This window comes from Eleutherodactylus coqui, chromosome 10, assembly GCF_035609145.1.
Source record: "Eleutherodactylus coqui strain aEleCoq1 chromosome 10, aEleCoq1.hap1, whole genome shotgun sequence".
Taxonomy (NCBI): domain Eukaryota; kingdom Metazoa; phylum Chordata; class Amphibia; order Anura; family Eleutherodactylidae; genus Eleutherodactylus; species Eleutherodactylus coqui.
In genome coordinates, this window is record NC_089846.1 from 119941962 (window position 1) to 119964922 (window position 22961).

The 22961-nt window shown below is 46.4% G+C and overlaps 1 protein-coding gene across 2 annotated transcripts; it reads left to right on the forward strand.

Moving 5' to 3' along the window:
* Positions 1 to 1227: 1227 nt before the first annotated feature.
* Positions 1228 to 22072, forward strand: IDS (iduronate 2-sulfatase). 2 transcript variants are annotated; one of them, XM_066581789.1, is made up of 9 exons: positions 1228 to 1376; positions 4615 to 4760; positions 5188 to 5365; positions 8807 to 8895; positions 12055 to 12255; positions 13856 to 14026; positions 15132 to 15258; positions 16322 to 16492; positions 21486 to 22072. In XM_066581789.1, exons 1-9 carry the CDS (start codon positions 1271 to 1273, stop codon positions 21959 to 21961), a joined length of 1665 nt encoding a protein of 554 aa, XP_066437886.1. In that variant the 5' UTR covers positions 1228 to 1270; the 3' UTR covers positions 21962 to 22072. The 2 variants fall into 2 exon arrangements, with proteins under 2 accessions (XP_066437886.1, XP_066437887.1); XM_066581790.1 differs by having other exon boundaries at positions 1351 to 1481.
* Positions 22073 to 22961: the final 889 nt, after the last annotated feature.

Below are 22961 nucleotides of genomic sequence, written 5' to 3' on the forward strand. Positions count from 1 at the left end.
CCTGTATCACATTTTGTATCCAAGTTAGAGGCGGTACAAAAGAATACTAGAGCCTCCATGCCTGTCCGCACCACATCGTGTATCCAAGCTAGAGGTGGTACAACAGGGTACTAGAGTCTACATGCCCATCCGTATCACATCTTGTATCCAAGTTAGAGGCGGTACAACAGGGTACTAGAGCCTCCATGTCCGTATCACATCTTGTATCCAAGCTAGAGGCGGTACAACAGAGTACTAGAGCCTCCATGCCCCCCCTGTATAACATCTTGTATCCAAGCTAGAGGCGGTACAACAGAGTACTAGAGCCTCCATGCCCGCCTGTATCACATTTTGTATCCAAGCTAGAGGCGGTACAACAGAGTACTAGAGCCTCCATGCCTGCCTGTATCACATCTTGTATCCAAGCTAGAGGCGGTACAACAGGGTACTAGAGGTGGTACAACAGGGTACTAGAGCCTCCATGCCCACTCGTATCACATCATGTATCCAAGCTAGAGGCGGTACAACAGGGTACTAGAGCCTCCATGCCCACTGTATCATATCTTGTATCCAAGCTAGAGGCGGTACAACAGGATACTAGAGCCTCCATGCCCGCCTGTATCACATCTTGTATCCAAGCTAGAGGCGGTACAACAGGATACTAGAGCCTCCATGCCCGCCTGTATCACATCTTGTATCCAAGCTAGAGGCGGTACAACAGGGTACTAGAGCCTCCATGCCCACTGTATCATATCTTGTATCCAAGCTAGAGGTGGTACAACAGGATACTAGAGCCTCCATGCCCGCCTGTATCACATCTTGTATCCAAGCTAGAGGCGGTACAACAGGATACTAGAGCCTCCATGCCCGCCTGTATCACATCTTGTATCCAAGCTAGAGGCGGTACAACAGGGTACTAGAGCCTTCCTACAAGTGTTCAGTTTTCTGCCACAAATCCCCCTTTTGCTGATCCTGTAATCACTTATAACAATGTTACAATCACAGAGGAGTTACATTGGATTCCGACCACTTCTGGGGGCGGGCCGTCTCTGACAGTCAGTGTGCTCCTAGTATTTCCCGTGTAGCAGGCTGTAGACCGGCTGTAGTGTCAGCTTTGCTTTCATAGCTGTACTATAGGATGCAGAGCGAATCCTCGTCTCCCACACGGCGCCCAATCCCCTCTGGCAGCAGCCGCCCAATCACAGGGCGCCGCTCATTACACATCTAGGAAGTCGCTGCTGACTCCACTCTCAGTCTGCAGCAGACACAGATGTGGGGAGGCTGATGCAGCATGCCATCTGCGGATCACCCCGTCCCGGGACTCCTCTGTCTGCTCTGGGTATCCTTTCTCATCACCGATGGAGTGACTACAGGGGGGCAGCAGACGTCGGCCCCAGGTGTGTGATATTACGAGTGTATGACGAGTGTAGGCGGGGCTGCTTCACACTGGCGATTGCGATATTGTCGCGAGAAAATCGTGGAAACATCGCAGCTTTGTTCAGGTGATTTTGGAGCATCAGCAATGCTTTTTCTTGTGAATATCCTGCATTGGATCGCTGCTGCCGCCGCAACTTTATCGTGCGAAAGTCAGTAGGACTTTCTAATGTTAAAAACGCTTTGCACGAAAATCGTAAGTTCGTTGCGATGTGTTAAAAAGGAAAAAAGGAGGCTCCGTAGTGAAACATGGGCTAGAAAATAGAACATGCTGCAATTTTTTTGTTTGTTTGTTTTGTTTAAATTTTTTTTAAACTTCTTCTTTTATTTATTTATTTTTTTTTTTAGATTTTGTTTTGTTTTTAATTTTTTCCCCACGCCACATCACGGGTGAAAATATCGCATATGTGATGGAAGACCTTGAAATACACGGGCTTCATATTACAGCGATTTCACGCGCTCTCGCATCGTCGGAATGATCCTGCTCTACCTTCATTCACAGAGTGACTATAAAAGCGCAGGAGCGATGGTGGCTGGGGCGGTCGGCCTGTGTAAATGGACCTTTTATGGAACTATGGGAGAGACTCCTTAAAGGGGATGTCCAACTTGATATTTTTTTTCAAATCCATGTTCCCCACGGCCAAACGTAATAAAAGATCCTATACTCGCCTCTCTCAGGTCCCTACATGCCCAGCGCCACATCTCTGTACAAGCTGCAGAGGCCATCTGTGAACGTGATGTCCCACAATGCTTTAGACAAGGGGTCCCCAACTCCAGTCCTCAGGGACCACCAACAGGTCATGTCTTCAGGATATCCTATGGTAAGAACACCTGTGGCAATGTCTGGGGCCCCAACAATAATTACATCACCTGTGCGACACTGAGGAAATCCTGAAAACATGACCTGTTGGCGGTCCCTGGGGACTGGAGTTGGGGAACACTGCTCTAGGCAATCACAGACCTCGGTGCTTGGGAGCACGGCAATAGAGGGGAGACCGGAGCTGTGGGGAGCTGGTAGAGGTGAGTATAGTTTGGGCATGAGGAACAGGAATTTAAGAAAAAAAATTAACTTGGACATCCCCTTAAATACTCTGTAGGAAGATCTGAGACTATTTCAATGACATCTGAGACATCTTAACCCTTTCCAATCCACTGTCTGACGTTATCAGACATTCTGACTGAAGGCTGCGCAGCCCCGATGTCGGAAAACGTATGGCAGGGTATTTTTACTTTATATTACTGGCCACTCTGTTGTTGTGGGGCCTCTCCAGAATGTCACATACTGCAGTACTGGCTCTGGCCAGCAGATGGCTCCATTGTATAATGGCAGAAAGAGAGAGCCCCCCTAGGAAACCTTGAATTCAAAATTGGATTGTAAAGGGTTAAATTATTCTGTTGGTTGTGATAAATGTCTTCAGGGGTGTGTTCACATTTGGGGTGGATTTATAAGTAAATAAAAAAGGCCCTGCGCCTCTTAGAATAGTACCTTGACCAAAGAGATATGAAGGGAGTGATTAATATGCCCACCTGTGCTACAGGTACAACAAGCAGTAACGCATGGTACATGCCAAGGTATGCGACATCCATGACCAGCCACCCCTATGGGTGCATACACACAGGCATATCGCAGGTTGCAGTCGCATAAATACACAGCACACAAATGCAGCGTATATACACAATAATTGCGCGTGTTTTTGCACAGCGTATATATACTAAATACAGTATTTTGGGCCTGGATAGGACATGCAGTTTTTTTTCTGTTTTTTTTTTTTTCTTCACATGACTGAAATTATCTCTCTCTATCTCTCTCTATCTCTCTCTATCTCTCTCTATCTCTCTCTCTCTCTCTCTATCTCTCTCTATCTCTCTCTATCTCTCTCTATCTCTCTCTATTCTCTCTGCTGGGCGATAAAATCGTCCCCATTTTTGCAAAACAAAATCAGGTTAGTTCATGCCAATTTTGGCAAAAATCTTAGGAAAATCAAACTTCCTATAATACCTGCTGCAGGGGTCAGCGGGAGCCAATAGGCAGCCAGGAAGGCTTGCTGATGTCACTCCATGTGTCCCGCATCTTCTATATGAGCAGCAGTTTCGTTGGATGCCAGCATCACATGACCTAGCCATATATAACATAGGCACAGTGTAACCGGTGGGCATTTTACATGAAGCCGTATGACATTTAGATGCCTATATAACACGTGGTCTGATGTTAGGGACAGATATTCTACAGAGGATATATTGTTGCTGGTGTGCAAGTTTGTATACTGGCGTTATATTAAAGGGAGCAGAGAAAGAAGCTGCATCACGTTTATATGGTTATATGCGACGTGATCCATACGTTGGGAGAGGGGATATTTCTGCTGAAGTTAACGTATATAGCAGCAAAGCAGAAAAACAAATTAAACATTGGAGTGGAGTGATGCAGTTCTCTGCTTGTGGCTTCAGATGTCGTTCGGTCGCCAGTTCGGCCACTACATACTATTTGCAGGCCTTACTCAGCTAGCAGTGAGGTTTGGGGAATTCAACTACACTGCGCCAAACAGGAACAGATCACAAAGATACAAGTCATGCTCTGTGGTCTTCTGTTCTCACATATTTTGCCTCCCAGGGATTGCGGCTTATTTAGCAGTTTGGTTTTCTTTTTTTATATGAATTAAAAAAAAAAATCAGGGAAACAGCAAATGCACACAGTGCGTGTCAGAGGCATCAGACGTCGTTTGAAGTTGTCAGTGCAGCAACTATGACTGACTTGCAGGCCTTACGCAGCTAGCAGTGGTTTTCTGCAAATTACAAAGTTAGCTGATTAGTTATAAAAAAGTATATTAAAAAGTTAATAAAAATCTACATAAAAAAGAATAAAATTAAAAGAAGAAGGCAAGAGGGGGACGTGGAAGTGGTAGAGGACGGGCGAAGTTGGCACTTCAGGTGGCTCCCACTGAAGGAACAGCTCCACCTTCTGTATTCCTTAGAAGTGGTTCTTCCTTTGCGTTACATCCGCAGAAAGGGTTGTGGAGTGGATGACACAGCGTGCCTCAACTACCACCTCCTCCTCTTCCTCTCTGCCGCAGGCACACAGCAGTCAGTCTGTACTAATTGGCCATGACCATCCTTCCTCCACTTCACCCTACACTGTGTAGTATTATGACTCTTTCGGTAGCTATTTGCTGTAATTAGTTATTAATCCTCGGAGTTCCCCTTTAGGTGGTGCGACCGGTAGAAATGTCCTCCTCATTATTGTCGATGACCTCCGGACGAGCCTCGGCTGTTATGGCGATAACATCGTTAAGTCTCCAAACATTGACCAGCTGGCATCTAAAAGTGTTCGATTTACAAATGCCTTCGCCCAGGTAAGTGGTATGTTATACATTCAGCAATGGTCCAGGCTCTCAGATTTCACCACTATGATCTTCTTAAAGTGTACCTACCATTTAAAAAAGTTTGTGACTTGTCAAAGTTTTGCTTAATGGGCGCTAAAACAAAGGGATAGCAACGCTAAACTGAGCAATGTCCCCCTTGTGTCCCATCGGCTCTACTCAGACGGGAGCGAGCATGCATAAGGAGTCGTAAGGACAGTTGTGGTCATGTTAGAAGTCATTCTCATGGGCGACTGTTGGCCCATGAACACTCGGCCCCCGAGAAGTCACTCAGTAGTTGCTAGTCAGTCCATTTCAGTAAGCTGAAACTGAACAACTACTGGGCGGCTTCTCGCTCTGTATAAATGGGAGTACCCTTATGGTATATATTCTTTATACTCCTGTCTGTTCTCTCCTGCAGCAGGCAGTGTGCGCCCCCAGCAGAGTGTCCTTCTTAACTGGAAGAAGACCTCAGACCACCAGACTGTTTGACTTCAACTCTTATTGGAGGAAGCACGCTGGGAACTACTCTACTCTACCACAGTATTTTAAAGAACATGGTTATGTGACTATGTCCGTTGGGAAAGTTTTCCACCCAGGTAAGAATGAAATCGGCCGATCATTCTTATTTTTTTGTGTTAATGTACGTTCACAGGGAACGGAAATGCTTCAGATTATCTGCAGTGGAATTGGCTGCAGAAAATCCACAGGTCCCTTCCCAGTGTGGATCATTTGGGATCTCAGCGGTTGGACTCGCAAGTAATCCCCTATCCGGTGCATAGGGAGCAACCTGCTATTCTGGGGGAAATTTTTTTTTTAAAGGGATAGTACATCCTGCTGACTGTATTTTTATGGTCTGTAGCTTATTTAGGTGAAGGTAATGGCACTGTCCTCCCAGCTGGCAGAGATGGTACTGGCTCTAGCTGGTCATGGGATGCTATACTGATGGTTCATGGGATTGATGGCACAAAATAGTGAAGGAGAAATCTCAGCATCAAGATGGTGCACTGCATGGAAGTAAAGGCAATATATATAGGGACTTCAGCTCTTATCCCTCACATAGGAGACATCCAAAGTGGGACAGACAAACAAGTGAGGGGAGCGAAGATCAAAAAAGGTGTTTTTGTTAGTGTTCTTTTAAAAAGGCTTTAAATAGCTTGTTTTGGGGAAGTATGTAGTTGCCTAATCAGCACAGCCGAGATCATATGGTTCGAATTTAAACACTCATCATATATGCCATGTCGTAATACCAAGCATATGACTCCCTCGGTTCACCAACAAGTGTTTCCGCTGGCGGTCTCATTATGACATCCACTTCTTATACTGAAATCCTCTGGCTGGTTATAGGGTTTCACTACTTGACCTGTTGAGGTTTCTTGGGGTTCGGAATGAGAAATGCATCTCTAGATAAAATATTAGAAATATATGTTTCAGTTCTTGCTGAGCTAAATACTTTGTTACAATTACACAACAAGTAGATTCCGATGGGGAACCTCCTCTGGCCGCTCAGTTTCTTATATTTTGCTTGTGTTTGTTGCATTTAAGGTATTCCCCCCCCCCCCCCTTCCCCGTTGCAGGATTATCTAGAAAACCCTGCAGTGTTTTACAGCATCGGCATTGTGGGTGAGCTTTAAAGGAGGCTCCTTTACATGCTATGTAAGGAATCCTCAGTGTAAACTGACCTTCCGTGGGAATTATAAATCTGCAGCCTGTCAACTTACGCTGCTGATTTTGACCACAGATGTTGCTACAAATGATGGGATAAAACACGCATGACAAGTCACATTTAATACATGCAGATGTTGACACGGATCCGCACTAATATCTGCAGTGGATTTTTCCCTACCTGTGAACATCTACTTTAACCTTTTCTTTTGTTTCAACAAGACTTTAATTCACTATGATGACTGTAAGGTTATGATACTGTTATTGCATTGTTGTTTGTGAGCAGGACCCGTGATCACATGACCATTCTGTTCAGGTCCTCAAGTCGGTGAGAGTATATTGGTTTTTCTTTTTGTATGGACAGTGATTTACATGCTAGGTCACCTCCGGCTAGAGGTTCCATCGGAGATCTGGCTCAAAATGCCAGAAGATAAAGCGCTGCACACAGCCCTTTTTAGTTCCGTCGTAAAGCTGGGCAGAAAGTGGCATGACCTCATTTTGGTCAACAGGATGCATTCAACGCTGTTCAGTTGCATCCAGAGATGTAGCTATTCAACCTCGGGGATTCCCCTTTCCTGCTCCCCAAACAGAGCAAGAATGTGGAATTCCCAGAGCAGATGTCAGACCACCCTGATGCAGTGACTTAAGCCTGGTTTAGACACACATCTTTTGAGCGACTTTTGAGCGATTACTTTGCGCTCTGAGTGGGGTATGCAGAAGACAAGCGGGGCCACTTGTCTTCTGCATCCAGCTGTTCTCTGCTCGGAGTGCTCAGCCGAGCGCTCTGAGTGGGGTATGCAGAACACAGCTGGACCGCTGTGTTCTTCATACCCTGGCTGTTCACAGAGCGCTCAGCTGTTATACATCTGTGCGCTACGAGCGGGGGATGCAAAATACAGCTGGAGCGCTGTGTTCTTCTTACCCCGCCTGTGTTCAGGGAGCAGAATACAGCTGAAACAATTGCTAATAGGTCTCATTGGCAATACAGCTGTCATAATTTGCAATACACCAGTCCCCAACGTGGGCACAATTTTTAGTTAAAGAAAACTTAAATAAACTTTCAGCATCTGCTGGAGGTTTCCTGCTTCTAGACAGTCTTACTCCTGGGCCTCAGCTTTATTCTGGACTCTGTACTCGCACGTCGCTATCTTCTACTGAGCGCCCGGAGGTTTACACCACACATTTGAGAACCTCGGTTTAGTTGATGCTGATGCTCTCTGCTTGCAGAGACTAAAGATTATATTTACTCCTCTGGCGTGCCTAAGTCCTACCAGAGCCTTGGTTATTTGTTTGTCTGCCACGTGTCAATGCACTCTAAAGGCCCATTTAGGCACAACGATTATAATTATTGCTCAAAATTCGCTCAAAAGCCATTTTCTGAGCGATAATCGTTGTGTCTAAATGCACGGCCATTGTGCACAGTTCATGCACTATTCGTTCATCGGTGTTTTTTAGCAAGCTAGAAATCACCAATGACTGTTATCAGCACCACACGCTGATTTTTCTCAGCGGGTGGAGCTGACAGCATTCTTTCAGCTGGTATCCCGCTTGGAATTCCCAGCGGGATACCAGCTGACAGCTCTGAGAACAAAGCAGCTGCTGTTCTCGGAGTTATCAGCGGTATCCAGCTCTGCCTGCATTTAACTCTTTAAGTGGCTAATTAGCTACTTAAGAGTTATGCAAAGATGATCGCTCAAAACTGTTACTCAAACTGTCGTTTAAGCAATCTTTGATTGATCATCTTTCAGTGTAAGTGGGCCTTTAGGCAGGTGTATTTGCCCAGGGAAAATAGAAAGAAAATAGAACCCATTGACTTCAAATGGTTTACTCCCATGCATATATGGTTCCCGCGCATTTTGATCGCCCAAGAAAAACGCAGCATGCTATATTTTACTGCACATATGCACAGCAAAAGTCCCCATAAACGCAAAATACACTGGGAGATGTGTGAAATATTGCATAGGAAAACCACATTTGGAACTCATTTAACTAATTGGCGGGATTTTTATTTTCTTTTTGCCACTCGCAAATGCACATGCCCTCGCATGTGGAGAAAGTACAGTAAAATACGGCGACGCACGTGCAAAAAAAACGCACATAGTTTATTCCACAAAAACGCGGCGCTCATGCGCGCGCAAATATGCATACGTTTAATGACGCCGGCCTAAGGCTGGAATTGCACACAAGTTTTCACGTCAGTTTTTTTGAGCTAAAACCAGAAGTGGATTCAAAAGAAGTAAAACTAATACGGAAGGACTTCTACTTCTTCTGGATCCACTTTTGGTTAAAAAAACTTGATGTGTTTCCAGCCTTATGGAGTTTCCTTGTTATGAACCTGTAATACTAAGCCGTAATATTCCTTTGTCCTCCATCAGGCATTTCATCTAACCGGAGTGATGACTATCCATACAGTTGGTCTGTTAGGCCTTACCACCCATCTTCAGAGAAGTACGAGAATGAAAAGGTATGCATGCTTAATAGAGATGAGCGAGCATACTCGTCCGAGCTTGATGCTCGTTCGAGTATTAGGGTGCTCGAGATGCTCGTTACTCGAGATGAGCACCATGCGGTACTCGTCTCGATTAACCCCTTAAGGACCAGGTTGTTTTGTACCTTAAGGACCAGACACTTTTTAGGGATTTTACCCATGTGGCGGTTTTACTGCTCTATTTTTTTTTACTTTAGCTACCAAAATTATTTTTGCTGTGTTTTTTTTTTCCATGACATATAGAACTATTTTTTTAATATCTTTTTCACTGACTTTTTTTTCCGTTTTTTAGTTTTACTGGGGGTAAAATGCTAAAAAAAATGATTTTTTTAACATTTATAGTTTTTTTAAAAATTATTTTTATATTTACAGTAAAATAAAGTATGTAAATGGGTTCCTCTATTTATTTCGGACGTTTTGATATATAGTATGTATGGTTTTGGTTTATAGGGCGCATACGGCGACGGTTTTTGTTGGCGTCTGCTTTGTGTTATTCTCTTTTTTATGTATGTATTGTTGTTTTATTCTGTTGTTTTGTTTTACTTATTTATGTAATTGTGTTTTTTACTATCTGTGTCCCCCCCATGACGTCATATAAGACCTCTGGGGGACACTCTCTTTTTTTTTTTTTTAACTTTATTTGACATTTTTCCACTGTAGCTGGGGCATCCATAGGATCTCCAGTTGCAGGGGAAAGCAATCCCTATGGTGACATTAGTCACCTGCAGAGCTGCCAGGGTCTAGTCTGACCCTCCAGCTCTGCAGTAGCAGGGAATCCCGGGAGGTCACATGACCCCCCGAGGCTCCCGTAGTGAAAGAACTTCTTACTTTCACTTTGGCCCGACAGTGTTCATTGAGCACTGTATATCGGGGAAGCAGAAGGCAGGAAGGGTTAAAAACCCCTCCTGCCTTCTGCTCCAGGTTATCAGCTGTCACTGACAGCTGATAACCCGTTCCTCCCTCTGACTGATTGCAGAGGCAGGAGACTTAGAGCACCGCTGTATTTTTACGATCGGTGGTCCTTTAAGCCCAGCACCAGCCGCCGTATATATACAGTGGCTGGTCGTAAATGGGTTAAACGAGCACTGACCATTGAATTCAATGGAGCCGGCAATACAGCCGGCTCCATTTAAAGCAATGGGCTGCCGGCGATCGCGGGATGAATTGTCGGGAAGGGCTTAAATATATAAGCCCTTCCCTGCAATTCATCCAGAAATGTGTAAAAATAAAAAAAAATACATACTCACCTGGTCCCGGCAGACGGAGCTCAGCGCGGCCGGCGGCAGTCCTCCTGAACTGCTCTGAGTAGTATTCAGCAGCCGGGGATTTAAAATCCCCGCCTGCTGAATGAGCTGCCTCTGATTGGTCACAGCCTGACCAATCAGAGGCAGCTCTCACTCACACCCATTCATGAATTCATGAATGGGTGAGTGAGTGCTGCCTCTGATTGGCTCAGATCAGCTGTCATTCAGCTCAGCCCTTCACTGAGCCAATCAGTGGCAGCACTCGCTCACCCATTCATGAATTCAAGCCCTTCCCGACAATTCATCCCGCGATCGCCGGCAGCCCATTGATTTCAATGGAGCCGGCTGTATTGCCGGCTCCATTGAATTCAATGGGCTAACATCGTTCTGCCAGGACAAGGTGAGTATATATATTTTTTTATTTTTACACATCTCTGGATGAATTGCAGGGAAGGGCTTATATATTTAAGCCCTTCCCGACAATTCATCCCGCGATCGCCGGCAGACCATTGCTTTCCCACAGCTGTAGCAGAGGAGAACGATCTTTATGCTGACAGTGCGGGGGGGGGGGGGGGGTGTCTCACTCTTAATAGTGGGACCTGGGAACTTGAGATGCAGCCCAACATGTAGCCCCTCGCCTGCCCTATCCATTTCTGTGTCGTTCCCATCACTTTCTTGAATTTCCCAGGTTTTCACAAATGAAAACCCTAGCGAGCATCGGCGATATACAAAAATGCTCGAGTCGCCCATTGACTTCAATGGAGTTCGTTACTCGAAACGAACTCTCAAGCATCACTGAAAGTTCGACTCGAGTAATGAGCACTCGAGCATTTTGGTGCTCGCTCATCTCTAATGCTTAACCAATGCACTATTCTCACAATGACTGTCTTATATAAGATCCATTGGCTGATGTCCTGACAAGATGCCTCCTGTGAGGCCTGAAGGGCCACAAGCTGAAGCAGGGCAACGACACGGGCCACCCCGTTGTTACATGCATCCTCTATCACTGTCGGCCAAAAATGAGTCCCGGCTTATTTGCATGATTTGCAAGTGAATTTGCATGGCCATCCTCTACAAATGATATCTCTGCAAACAACTAATAAACAGCAAGCTCTTCGTGTAAAAGCTTTCAAATTATTGTGGTTCGTACGCTTCAACGACTCTACTCAGCGACTATCTGAGTGATACTTGCAAAGTGTAAAGGGATCTTAAGGCCCCCTGTTCATGGCCAAGGCGGAATATCGCTAGTGAGGGGAGGAGGGTGGAGCGCTAACAGGTCTCCGAGGTGAGCCTATCTGATAGATGGGCTCACCACGGACAATCACGGCAACCGCAGCATACTGCTATTTAAATCCCATGGACGCTCGTGGACGCCAACGCTGCGACCCTATGGAAAGCTTCACCAAGTGTGATCTGCGGGCGATTTATTGCCAGTGGATCATCGCCCGTGGGTAGGCAGCCTTACAAAGAAATAAAATAGACTGAACTAAGTTCGGCCAGGTTGACAAAAAATATCTGCCCACCTGCGAAAGGTAACTTTAATTGATGGGAAGCCCCGCCAACATGGCATCCCTGCTGGTGGCTCTTTGATGTTGCTATTCAGTGCAGTGAATGGCCAGCTGACAATCAGAATGATGTTTCATGATTTCGGTTGACTGTAAGTGTAGCCTCTGGCCTAACTGTCAGCAAGTCAGACATCACTCTATTGCAATTCCAAAATTGGACAATTAATCCCCCTGTTGTGTGTTTATTGCACTGGAATCAATAGATTTTGGAAGGTTGTTATCGGAACCCATGGTAGCAGGAGCTCTAGCAGCGCCGGCCTGCAGGGGTGTAGAGATTGCAGTATGGGGTGTAGGTTGCAACTATATGAATTGTATTTTCTGTTTAGACCTGCAAGGGCAAAGATGGACAGCTTCATGCCAACCTGATATGTCCAGTTGATGTGTCCGAAGTCCCAGAGGGCACATTACCGGATATACAGAGCACAGAGGAAGCCATACGACTCTTAAAAACTGTCCGACAGCAGAACTCCTCATTTTTCCTGGCAGTTGGATATCATAAGCCTCATATTCCATTCAGATTCCCAAAGGTAACTGATTTCTCACCTTATGAATTATTTTTTGACAATATAAGGATGTATCTTATTGCTAATTAATATCCATTGTTTATATCAGGGGTGCACAACATGAGGCCCACGGTGCCATTCTGACCGGCCCCAATCATCTGGACACATGGCTGCTCACATGTAGTTTCCATGTCAGGGTGAAGAGTAGTGCTATATAGCAGGGCAACAGAACGGACATTTTCACCAAGTAACCATGTCTGGACCATTATATATCAGGACAAGTACTAAGGGTGCCCTGTGTAGCCATGCCTGGGTCCCCTATATATTAGGACAAGTACTAAGGGTGCACTGTGCAGTCATGTCTGGGCCCCTATATATCAGGACAAGTACTAAGGGTGCCTTGTGTAGCCGTGTCTGGCCCCCTGTATATTAGGACTAGTACTAAGGGCTCCTTCCCACGGACGGATTCCCGCCACGTAATACGCGGCGAAAACCCGCCGTGTTGGCCGCAGCTATTAGGTTCAACAGAATTCAATGCTCTATCGCGGAATTCCGCACCGTGAAATCACCCGACCTCACCCGCGGCATGCTCTATTTGCCGCGGGTGTACGCGTGGACGGCTTCCATTCCAGTCAATGGAAACTGTCCGTCACGCTATCTTCCACTGTAGCACACAGCGGAAGATAGTGTGAAACCGCTTCCCCGCCAGCCGCGTCCTATGACGCGGCTGGCGCGTCATGTGACGCTGTGGGCGTGTCATATGACGCGGCCGGCGCGTCACATGATGCTGCGGTGCGTCACGCGCTCTATTGCGCATGCGTGCCGAAGCGTCATGCGGGACGGAAGACTGCGGATCCGGAGGTAAGTATTGGGGTCTTTGGGGGGCGCCGTGACGGGCTCCGCCGTGGTATTCCGCGGCGGAGCTTGTCACGGCCGTGTGCAGCCGGCCTAAGGATTTGCATTGCGGAATCCGGAGTAGGCGTCCACATCCAGATTCCACAGCAAATACCGCCCATAGCATGCAATGGCAAAATGCGATTTCATCTACACGAGTCGAAATCAATTGCGATTTTTCCGCTCACGGAGGAGAAATCGCAGCATGTTGCGATTCTGTGCGGACTACGCATGGACAGCTTCCATTGAAGTCAATGGAAGCTGTCTGACCCACGGCTCCTCTGCGATCATCATTGTGGAAAGGTCGCGGGATCCGTATCATTGCCTAGCGACAACGTCGCATAATCTGTACTGTGCATGGGCGACGGCCGGGCCATCTGCAGTACAGATTAGAAGACCATCGGACAGGTACACGGGGGTCGCCGGCCGGGCACAGGGTTGGATTCCACTGAGGGATCCCGCATGCGAAATACGGATGCAGCCAGCCTAAATGTCTCAGATGGGAATACCCTTGTGGTTAAGTCTGGCAATGTGGCCCTCAGACTAGATAGAATTGGGCAGGCCTGGTTTATAAAGTTATGATTTTGGTGCAACATGGTGAAATAACATAAGGAATTGTGATACATTGTATCTTGCTGACTAGCACATACACACGGACTTTAGATTGTTTGAGTGTAGGGAGCACCAATGCGCTTTTAGGACCTGTTACAATTTTGTTTGTTTCTTCTAGGAGTTTCTGAAGCTATACCCCATTGAAAATATTTCCTTGGCGCCTGATCCTTATATACCCAAGAATCTTCCCTCTGTTGCCTATAACCCTTGGGCAGACATTCGTAAGCGAGAAGATGTTCAAGCATTGAATATCAGTTTTCCATATGGTCCCATTCCTCCACACTTCCAGGTAGACTGTGGGCAAGTATCCTCCTACACGGGTTCAGGAGTTGAAGGTGTATGGAATAGTTCATTAAAATGAAAGGATCTAACTATACATCTACATACAAAGAGCCTTTAATTTGCAGAAACCTGGATTGCATGCATCAATTGTACTGACCTGCAGAGTAAAGTTAACAGGGTTATAGTTGTTTTACTGTAGGAGGCAGATGGCTCCATGCATTGTACAGTGGCCCAGGATGGTACTGCAGGCTCAGTCCTAATAAAGAAAATGGGACTTCGTCTGTAATGCCAACCAGGGCCACTATGCAAAGTACAGAGCTGTCTGCTTCCTCCAGTAAAACAGCTAGAAGTGGGACAACCCCTTTAACATATTGTTTTACTGCACAGTAACCCCAAAAATAATGGCATAATTGCATTGTTTCCATTTTACCCCAGTTAAAAAAATTGTTAAACGCTTTTCAATATATTATATGATAGACTAGCTTATATACCCGGCATTGCCTGGGTTTCCAGTCCTACAGCACGTTCCTAGAGGCTCCATCGGAATTTGACATTTAGTAAATCAAATTTTATTAACGCACAACTGCCTTTTAATTTTGAAATTTAGGAATGAAAATGGTTGTGTCCTCAAGGGGTTAAAGACCACTAAAGCTAAAGTACACATGTTATATAGATGCGGCATTTAAAGCTAGTAATCCTGTTGTATATGGAGTAGAGATGAGCGAGCGTACTCGGAAAAGCACTACTCGCTCGAGTAATTTGCTTTATCCGAGTATCGCTGTGCTCGTCCCTGAAGATTCGAGTGCCGCTGCGGCTGACAGGTGAGTCGCAGCGGGGAGCAGGGGAGAGCGGGCGGGAGAGAGGGAGAGAGAGATCTTACCTCCGTTCCTCCCCGCTCTCCCCTGCAGCTCCCCGCTCCGTGCCGGCACCCGAATCTTCAGACCCGAGCACTGCGATACTCGGATAAAGCCAATTACTCGAGCGAGTAGTGCTTTTCCGAGTACGCTCGCTCATCTCTAATATGGAGTAACTTCTATTGCAGTTCTATTAGCGATGCTATTCTGATAGTACTGTGTTATTTAAATCACCTTTAATATACTTTCTTATTTCAGCGTTTAATCCGCCAGAGTTATTACGCCTCCGTATCTTACCTGGACGGTCAGGTTGGCCAGTTGTTAAGTACAGTGGAAAATCTAGGACTGGCTAATGACACCATTATTGTGTTTGCTTCTGATCATGGTAATTATTTACGATGGGGACTTCTCATGTCACTTGAATTGTTAAACATTTTTGCTTTTTCAGGGCGGCTTCAGACGACCGTATATCGGCCAGGTTTTCACGCCCGGCCGATATACGGTGTCCCGCTCTGCAGGGGGAGGGGGCTGGAAGAGTCGGGAGCAGTGCACTGAGCTCCCACCCCTTCTCCGCCCCTCACCACTATTTTCAATAGGAGGAGTGGGGCAGATCTAAGTCCTGGAACTTTGCTCCACCCCTGTCCCACCCTCTCCCATTGCAAATAGTGTCGAGGGGCGGAGAGGGGTGGGAGCTCAGAGCACTGCTCCCGACTCTTTCAGCCCCCTCCCCCTGCAGAGCGGGACACCGTATATCGGTGCAGTGTGAAAACCCAGCCGATATACGGTCGTCTGAGTAAGCCCTCAGGGTGTGTTCACATGTCGCCGATTTGCTGCAAATTGGCACCAAAATCTGCAGCAAATCAGTGAAGGGTAGACGCACCCTGTAAGAGAATCTGTCACCATCTTTTTGCAGCCCTCTCTGAGAGAAGCATAGGGTGGTGACCGTCATGCTGATTATGCTGTATGTATCTGTGCAGTAGTTTGGGAGAAACTTTGATTTGATTATAGCAGACAGACATAGAGGACTAGTGGTCCATATTCATGAGATGCAGTTAGCCAGACCCACTCTGCCTTCCAGCTACTGATTAACAGTTCTCTCTCCATGCACAGTAATGAGGTGCTTTCACACTTGCGATCGCGAGACATTTGCGTTAAAAAAACGCAGGGATATCGCGATCGCAAGTGTGAAGGCACCCATAGGCAGACAACTGTCAATCAGTAGCTAGAAGGTGGGGTGAGTAGGGCTAGCTGCAACTCATGAATATTGAGGACGACTCCCTGTAATCCTCTATGTATGGCTGCTACTAATAAAATGTAAGTTTCTCCCAAACAACTGCACAGATACATATAGCAGACATATCACTGCAATCAGTGGGACCAGCACTACCTTCTGCTGCAAAAAGATAGTGACAGATTTCTCTTTAATAACTTCTGTATGTTTTTTCCAGGATGGTCTTTAGGAGAGCACGGAGAATGGGCCAAGTACAGCAATTTTGATGTGGCTACACGCGTGCCGCTGATGTTCTATGTACCTGGATTGACTGCCACAAACCAGACCGAGCAGAACATCTTCACATACATAGATCCCTTTAATATTGAAGCCACGAGTAAACCACCAGGTAAAGTCAGGGATGGTGGCTATTATTCCTTACTTTGTTTAGTGTATGTTTTTATTTTTGGTGCCTGCTTTGTAATCTTGGCCAATGGTAAAAATATGACGCAGGATTAAAGCCCCTGTTCCTGTAATCGAGCAGGAAGCGGTCAGATCCTCAGCTGTTAGCCACAGCTGAGGACCCTAAGGAGAAGGCATAAGCACTTTTTAACTGCTTCTGCCTTCTTCTTTTACAGGCTATATAGCATTCAATGAGCGCTATGTAGTGAAGACAGAAAGGGTAAGTGTTACTTCTGCTATTCGACCTGACGATCACGTGACCAAAACAAAAAATAAAATAAAGTAAATGGCCCCTAGAGGTCTTATAGGATGTCATGGGGGACTTGGATGTTAAAAAAAGTAAATTTTATATATATATCCCATAGCATCATATTTGCTCTGCAATCCGAGACAAATTTATATATCAAAATGTCAAAAACAAAATGAGGAACCCATTCCTGTACTTTACTTTTAAAATTTGCAAATTTGTGCTAAAATAAATTATAAATTAAAAAAAATAGTTTTTTTTTTTATAGCTTTTTTTTTGCCCCTAATAAAACTAAAAGACGGGCAAAAAATGTCAGTGAAAAGATATTAAAAAATAGCCCTATATGACATGGGGGAAAAATGGTGCAAAAATAATTCTGGTAGCCAAAGTAAAAAAGTAATAAAAATGGGGCAGTAAAACCACCACATGGGTAAGAGCTAGAGATGAGCGAGTATACTCGCTAAGGCACATTCCTCGAGCGAGTAGTGCCTTAGCCGAGTATCTCCCCGCTCGTCTCTAAAGATTCGGGGGCCGGCGCAGGTGACAGGTGAGTTGCGGTGGGGAGCGGGGGGGAGCGGGGTGGAGCGGGGGGGAGGGGGGGGGGGAGAGGGAGAGAGAGAGATCTCCCCTCCTTTCCTCCCCGCCGGCCCCGAATCTTTAGAGACGAGCGGGGAGATACTCGGCTAAGGCACTACTCGCTCATCTCTAGTAAGAACCTTAGGCCTGATGTCCACGGCAAAAATGGAATTTTAAAAAACGCGTAGGTCCCCATGTGTGCGATCCACGTACATAGGGAATCATTGAGCAACTGCAGGTAATCAAATACCCTTGGATGTCATTTTCCCCCAGCATGCGGATTGCACGTGTGGGAAAACAACCGCAGCGTGCTCCATTTTTGTGCGGTTTTACCGCACAGACGGCTCTCGCGGCTTCCATTGAGGCCAACGGAAGGCGTCCGGATCTGCAGTACAGACGCAGCTGTCACTGCTTCTGTGCTGCGAGACTGAGGGAAAGCAGGAGTTTAAAAAAAAAAAAGACTACACGGCGCATGCGCCCGGGACACCGCCAGCATCCCGAGCACATTGAGAAGAAAGAAGATCCGGCCTGCACGGAGGAGAGCCCCGCGGCGTCCGGACAGGTGAGTATGTATTTGCTGTCCTCATGTCTGCGGGCCGGGTGGAATCCGCTGCAGGATTCTGCACGGGGAAACCATGCGGGCCCATGGACATAAGGCCTTAGTGTCTGGTCCTTTAGGAACAAAACACCCTGGTCCTTAAGGGGTTAAAATCCACAGCTTGACTACATTCTGCTGTGCTGTAAATGAATAGTCTGTACACTTGCATTGTAGCGTATGTACTGAAGAAATGTGCGGTGTATGAAGCGGGCCTCAGGATACTCCTCGCTACCAGCAGCTAACTTGCTAAATTCTATTAAAGTATTTGTGTGCAGGCGCTTAAGAAATGTAACTTCCTTTTATCTGATTTCAGCCTAATCTTCGTGCCTTTGGCCGCCTTTCATTTACGACTTCTAACATTTTCATTATACGGGATCTATCTAAATGGTTTCAATGCTGAAGCTGTTTTAGTTGCATGGGTAATATTGTACCATCCATATAGTGGCCAACTGCTTCATGGAGAAGGAAAGCTTATGACTTTATTAAAGGGGTATTTCATTTTCAGCAAATTATGTTTTTGAAAAGTTAGGTATTTTCCCACATACTTTCTATATCCGCTTATCACTGTCTTCAGGATCTCTGCTTGCTGTTATTCAATAGAATCCTTAAACCACAGGTTAAAGGGGTTGTCCCGCGAAAGCAAGTGGGTCTATACACTTCTGTATGGCCGTATTAATGCACTTTGTAATGTACATTGTGCATTAATTATGAGCCATACAGAAGTTATAAGAAGTTTTTCACTTACCTGCTCCGTTGCTAGCGTCCTCGTTTCCATGGAGCCGCCTAATTTTCAGCGTCTAATGGCCAAATTAGACGCGCTTGCGCAGTCCGGGTCTTCTTCTTTTCTCGATGGGGCCGCTCGTGCTGGATGCCGCCTCCGTGTAGCTCCGCCCCGTCACGTGCCGATTCCAGCCAATCAGGAGGCTGGAATCGGCAATGGACCGCACAGAAGAGCTGCAGTCCACCGAGGGAGAAGATCCCGGCGGCCATCTTCAACTGGTAAGTAAGAAGTCAGCGGAGTGCGGGGATTCAGGTAAGCGCTGTGCGGATTTTTTTTTTAGGTCCCTGCATCGGGGTTGTCTCGCGCCGAACGGGGGGGCTGTTGAAAAAAAAAAAACCCCGTTTCGGCGCGGGACAACCCCTTTAAGGCCTGCGGCACACGGCTGGATTCGCATTGTGGAATCCGAAGCGGGCGTCCGCCTCCAGATTTAGCAGCGAATACCTTCCATAGCATGCTATAGACAAGCGTTTTTTCCTGTACACAAGTGGAAACCAAATACGATTCCCCCCCCCCCCCCCCTTGCGGAGGAAAAATCGCGCCATGCTCTATCTTCGTGCACATTCAGCTCAGACGGCTTCCATTGAACTCAATGGAAGCCTTCCGACTCGCGGCCATTCCGCAATGATCTTGCGGAAAGGTTGTGGGCAACCGCGTCATCGCCTAGCGATTGTGCGGGACAGGCAGGGATTAAAAAAAAAAACTACTCTACTGTGCATATCCGACGGCGAGCCGTGTGGACAATCCGCAATGCAGAAAGAAGAAAGAAATGACAGGAATGTGTGGATGACGGCTGGGCACAGGGTCTGATTCTGCTGCGGGCTCCTGCATGCGTAATCTGACACGGTCATGTGCAGCCGGCTTACTCCCAGAGGATAAAAACCTGCCCTGGTCATGGGATAATCACACAGGGGCCCAGTTTGTTAGACACAGATGTGATATATCGTACATACTATAAGAAGCACCTATGTGTCCATCATATGGGCAGGATAGAGTTTTACAGTATTCCTTAGGAGTAGATAATGAAAATGTCTATGAAATGACTGCAAGTAAAGATCTTAAGAAGCCATGAGAAATTGATACAAAAAGTGTATTGGGAAATGAAACCTTTTTTTAAAAAAAATTCTACAAAGAAAAAAAATACATATGCTTGTTTGGAGAGACGTTCCTGATGGTTTAGCCTCTTTTTTTGCAGTGTGTCGCTGGTTATAGCGTAAGCTATGTGCAGTTAAATACAGTATTCCTTGTTTGCTTCTAATAACGTGGTCCTACTCTAGTTTATTTCTTGCCAGTGTTGTCTTGTTCCTGTGGTTATTTCAAGTCCAATCTTTGCCTTATAGTTTTCTTAGCTTTTTCCTTGTTTGTATCTGTCTTGCCTTGATTCATTGCTCAGCTTTGCTTAAGGCCTCATGTCCACAGGGAAAAGAAGATTTTAAATCCGCAGCAGATCACCCGCACGTGGATCCGCACCCAATAGGGATGCATTGACCACCCGTGGGTAGATAAATACCCGCGGATGGTCAATAAAAGTGAATTTAAAAAATCCTGGAGCACGGAAAAAAAAGGGACATGCTCCATTTAGGTGCGGGTCTCCCGCGGGGACGGCTCCCGCAGGCTTAAATTGAAGCCTATGAGAGCCGTCCGGATCCGCAGGAGACCCACGCCTGAATTAAACTCACCTGCTCCGGGCGATTCAGATCTTCCTTCCTTCGCGGCAGGATCTTCTTTCTTCAGTCTGGCGGATGTGCCCGGCGCATGCGCGCGACACTCAGCCGGCGTGCCGAGCACATCCGCCAGCCAAAGAAAGAAGATCCGGCCGCGAAGAAGAGAAGACCTGCACGGTCCGCTGCGGGTAAGTTTATTCTTATTTTCAGCCCTCATGTCCGCGGGGCAGGAGGGACCTGATTTTCCCCGTGGACATGAGGCCTTAGTCTGTTTTTCTTGTTTTCTGGTGCCCTCTCATTGTTGGGGTCAGTGTTTCAGATAGGGTTTCCATTAGGGATACTCAGGGACAGTGGTGTCTGGTGTTGGGGGTAGCGCCAAGCATACATTTGGGGAAAAATTAGAAAAAGCTACAGTTTGTCAATTATTGTTATCTGTTCAACCACACCATCTGCTCCAGTATCAGATACCATCATCGTCATCTGTTTGACAGGAACAGAATGGTAATGGTAAACCATTGATGGCACACTTATTGATGAGTTCCTAGTCTTGCACTTTTGTTACCTACTAGTGTTGATGTGTGCTTTTATATTATTACTCATTTGACTGTCTGGTTGTTACGTAATTTGGCTTTACTGTAAGATCTATAGGTATCTGTGTACTGGCAAACACCGTTAAGATCCAGGAAAGGCGACACCTACAGGTGAAGTCCAGTTCTGTTGTCCTGTGTCCAGCCGGCATTGCTATAAATACCACTTTAACCATGGTTTTCAAGGCTGTGCTAATATCATTAGGCCATTCTTATTCCTTTCCAATCCAATTTTGGATTCAGGGTTTCCTAAAAGGCTTTCTCTTTTTCTTGTTCTACAACTGTGCCATCTGCTGGCTATAGCCAGTGTGTGTGCGCCAGAGAGGCCCCGACAGTGGAGTAGCTGGCAATAGACGGTAAGAATACCCTGTCAGACGTCTTCTGACATTAGAGCTGTACAAGCTTCGATCAGAATGTAGGAAGATTTCAGACAGTGGATTGGAAAGGGGTAAAGGTCTCTGCCTCACTGATGTCACTCTTGGTATTTTAGGTAAAGTCCTGGAAGATCCTGTTGAATTAGTTTCTCTGTATTCAACCATTGCTGAACTTGCTGGACTCCCTCTTCTCCCAGACTGCCCTGTACCTTCCTTTCATGTTGATTTATGCACTGAAGGTCGAAGTCTTCTTCCTTACTTCATTACATCTGGAAAGAAAACTACTGAAACTGTTGCCTACAGCTCTTATCCCCGACCTTCCGATACTCCCCAGCACAACTCAGACTTGCCGAATCTGGAAGACATAAGAATCATGGGATACTCCATGAGAACCAGAGACTACAGGCTCACCCTATGGGTTGGGTATAACCCTGTGACGTTTGAGGCCAACATTACGGACATTCATGCTCAGGAGTTATATTTGGTCAAAACGGACCCTAATCAAGACAACAACTTGTTCAACGAGTCTTTACATGACGACTTCGCTCAGATGCTCTTTGGCCACATATTGAAGCGATCACCGTTTACTTGAAGAAATCATTCTGTATAACTAGTTTTACTATAAAATGTAAATATGTTCATATTTCATCGCAGGAAGATTTTATATAGATTTTTCTATACTGATTAAAAATAAGAGCACTCAGTCGGCCTGATTCTACTGAATGTTACTGCTTCAAGATTTCTCATATGAGGGACCAGTGAAGGCGAACCTTTTAGAGACCGAGTGCCCAAACTGCAACCCAAAATCCACATATTTATGGCAAAGTGCCAAAGTCGTAGGGGGCGGGGCTTATCAAGACGTATGATTTTACACCCGTCATTCTAAAAAGCACAGGGCCGCTTCAAAATAGACAGCGTGTAGATTTTGACTGCTTTTTGGATGCGGAAATACTGCAGAATGTCCTCAGCGGAAAATACTGTGGAAAATTCTGCAGCGTTACCGCATCCAAAAAGCAGTAAAAATCTGCACGCTGTCTATTTTGAAACAGCCCTGCCCATTTCCGCAACATGTAAACCTACCCCAGCGATAATAGTGACCCCCCCAGTATGACAGCGACCCCCCCCCCCTCCCCCCACAGCGGCCCCAGTTTGACAACGTCCCCCTCCCCACAGTGGCCCATTAGTATGACAGTGACCCCCCCCCCCTCACATCGGCCCATTAGTGTGACAGCGACACCCCACTCCCCTTCCCTGGGAACCATATACTTGATGCACACTGAGACATTGGGGGAGGAGGATCCCGGCTGCACACTGACATCACAGTGTGCCCTGGGATCAGCTGCGGCCCCTGCCGGTATTCACAAGTGGTGAGTGGCCGATGGTGGTGCGTGCCAGCAGGGAGGGCCCTGCATGCTGCCTCTGGCACGGGTGCCATAGGTTCACCATCACTGATCTAGACTGACTCCAATAGATACATGTACAGGCTGGGAAATGTTGTCGGAGTGATCTGCAGAAAACAATGGGATGTGCAAAGGCCGATCCAGGGGCAATGAGGGGATGGACGGGACAGGGTGGACATATAGCACAAAGCG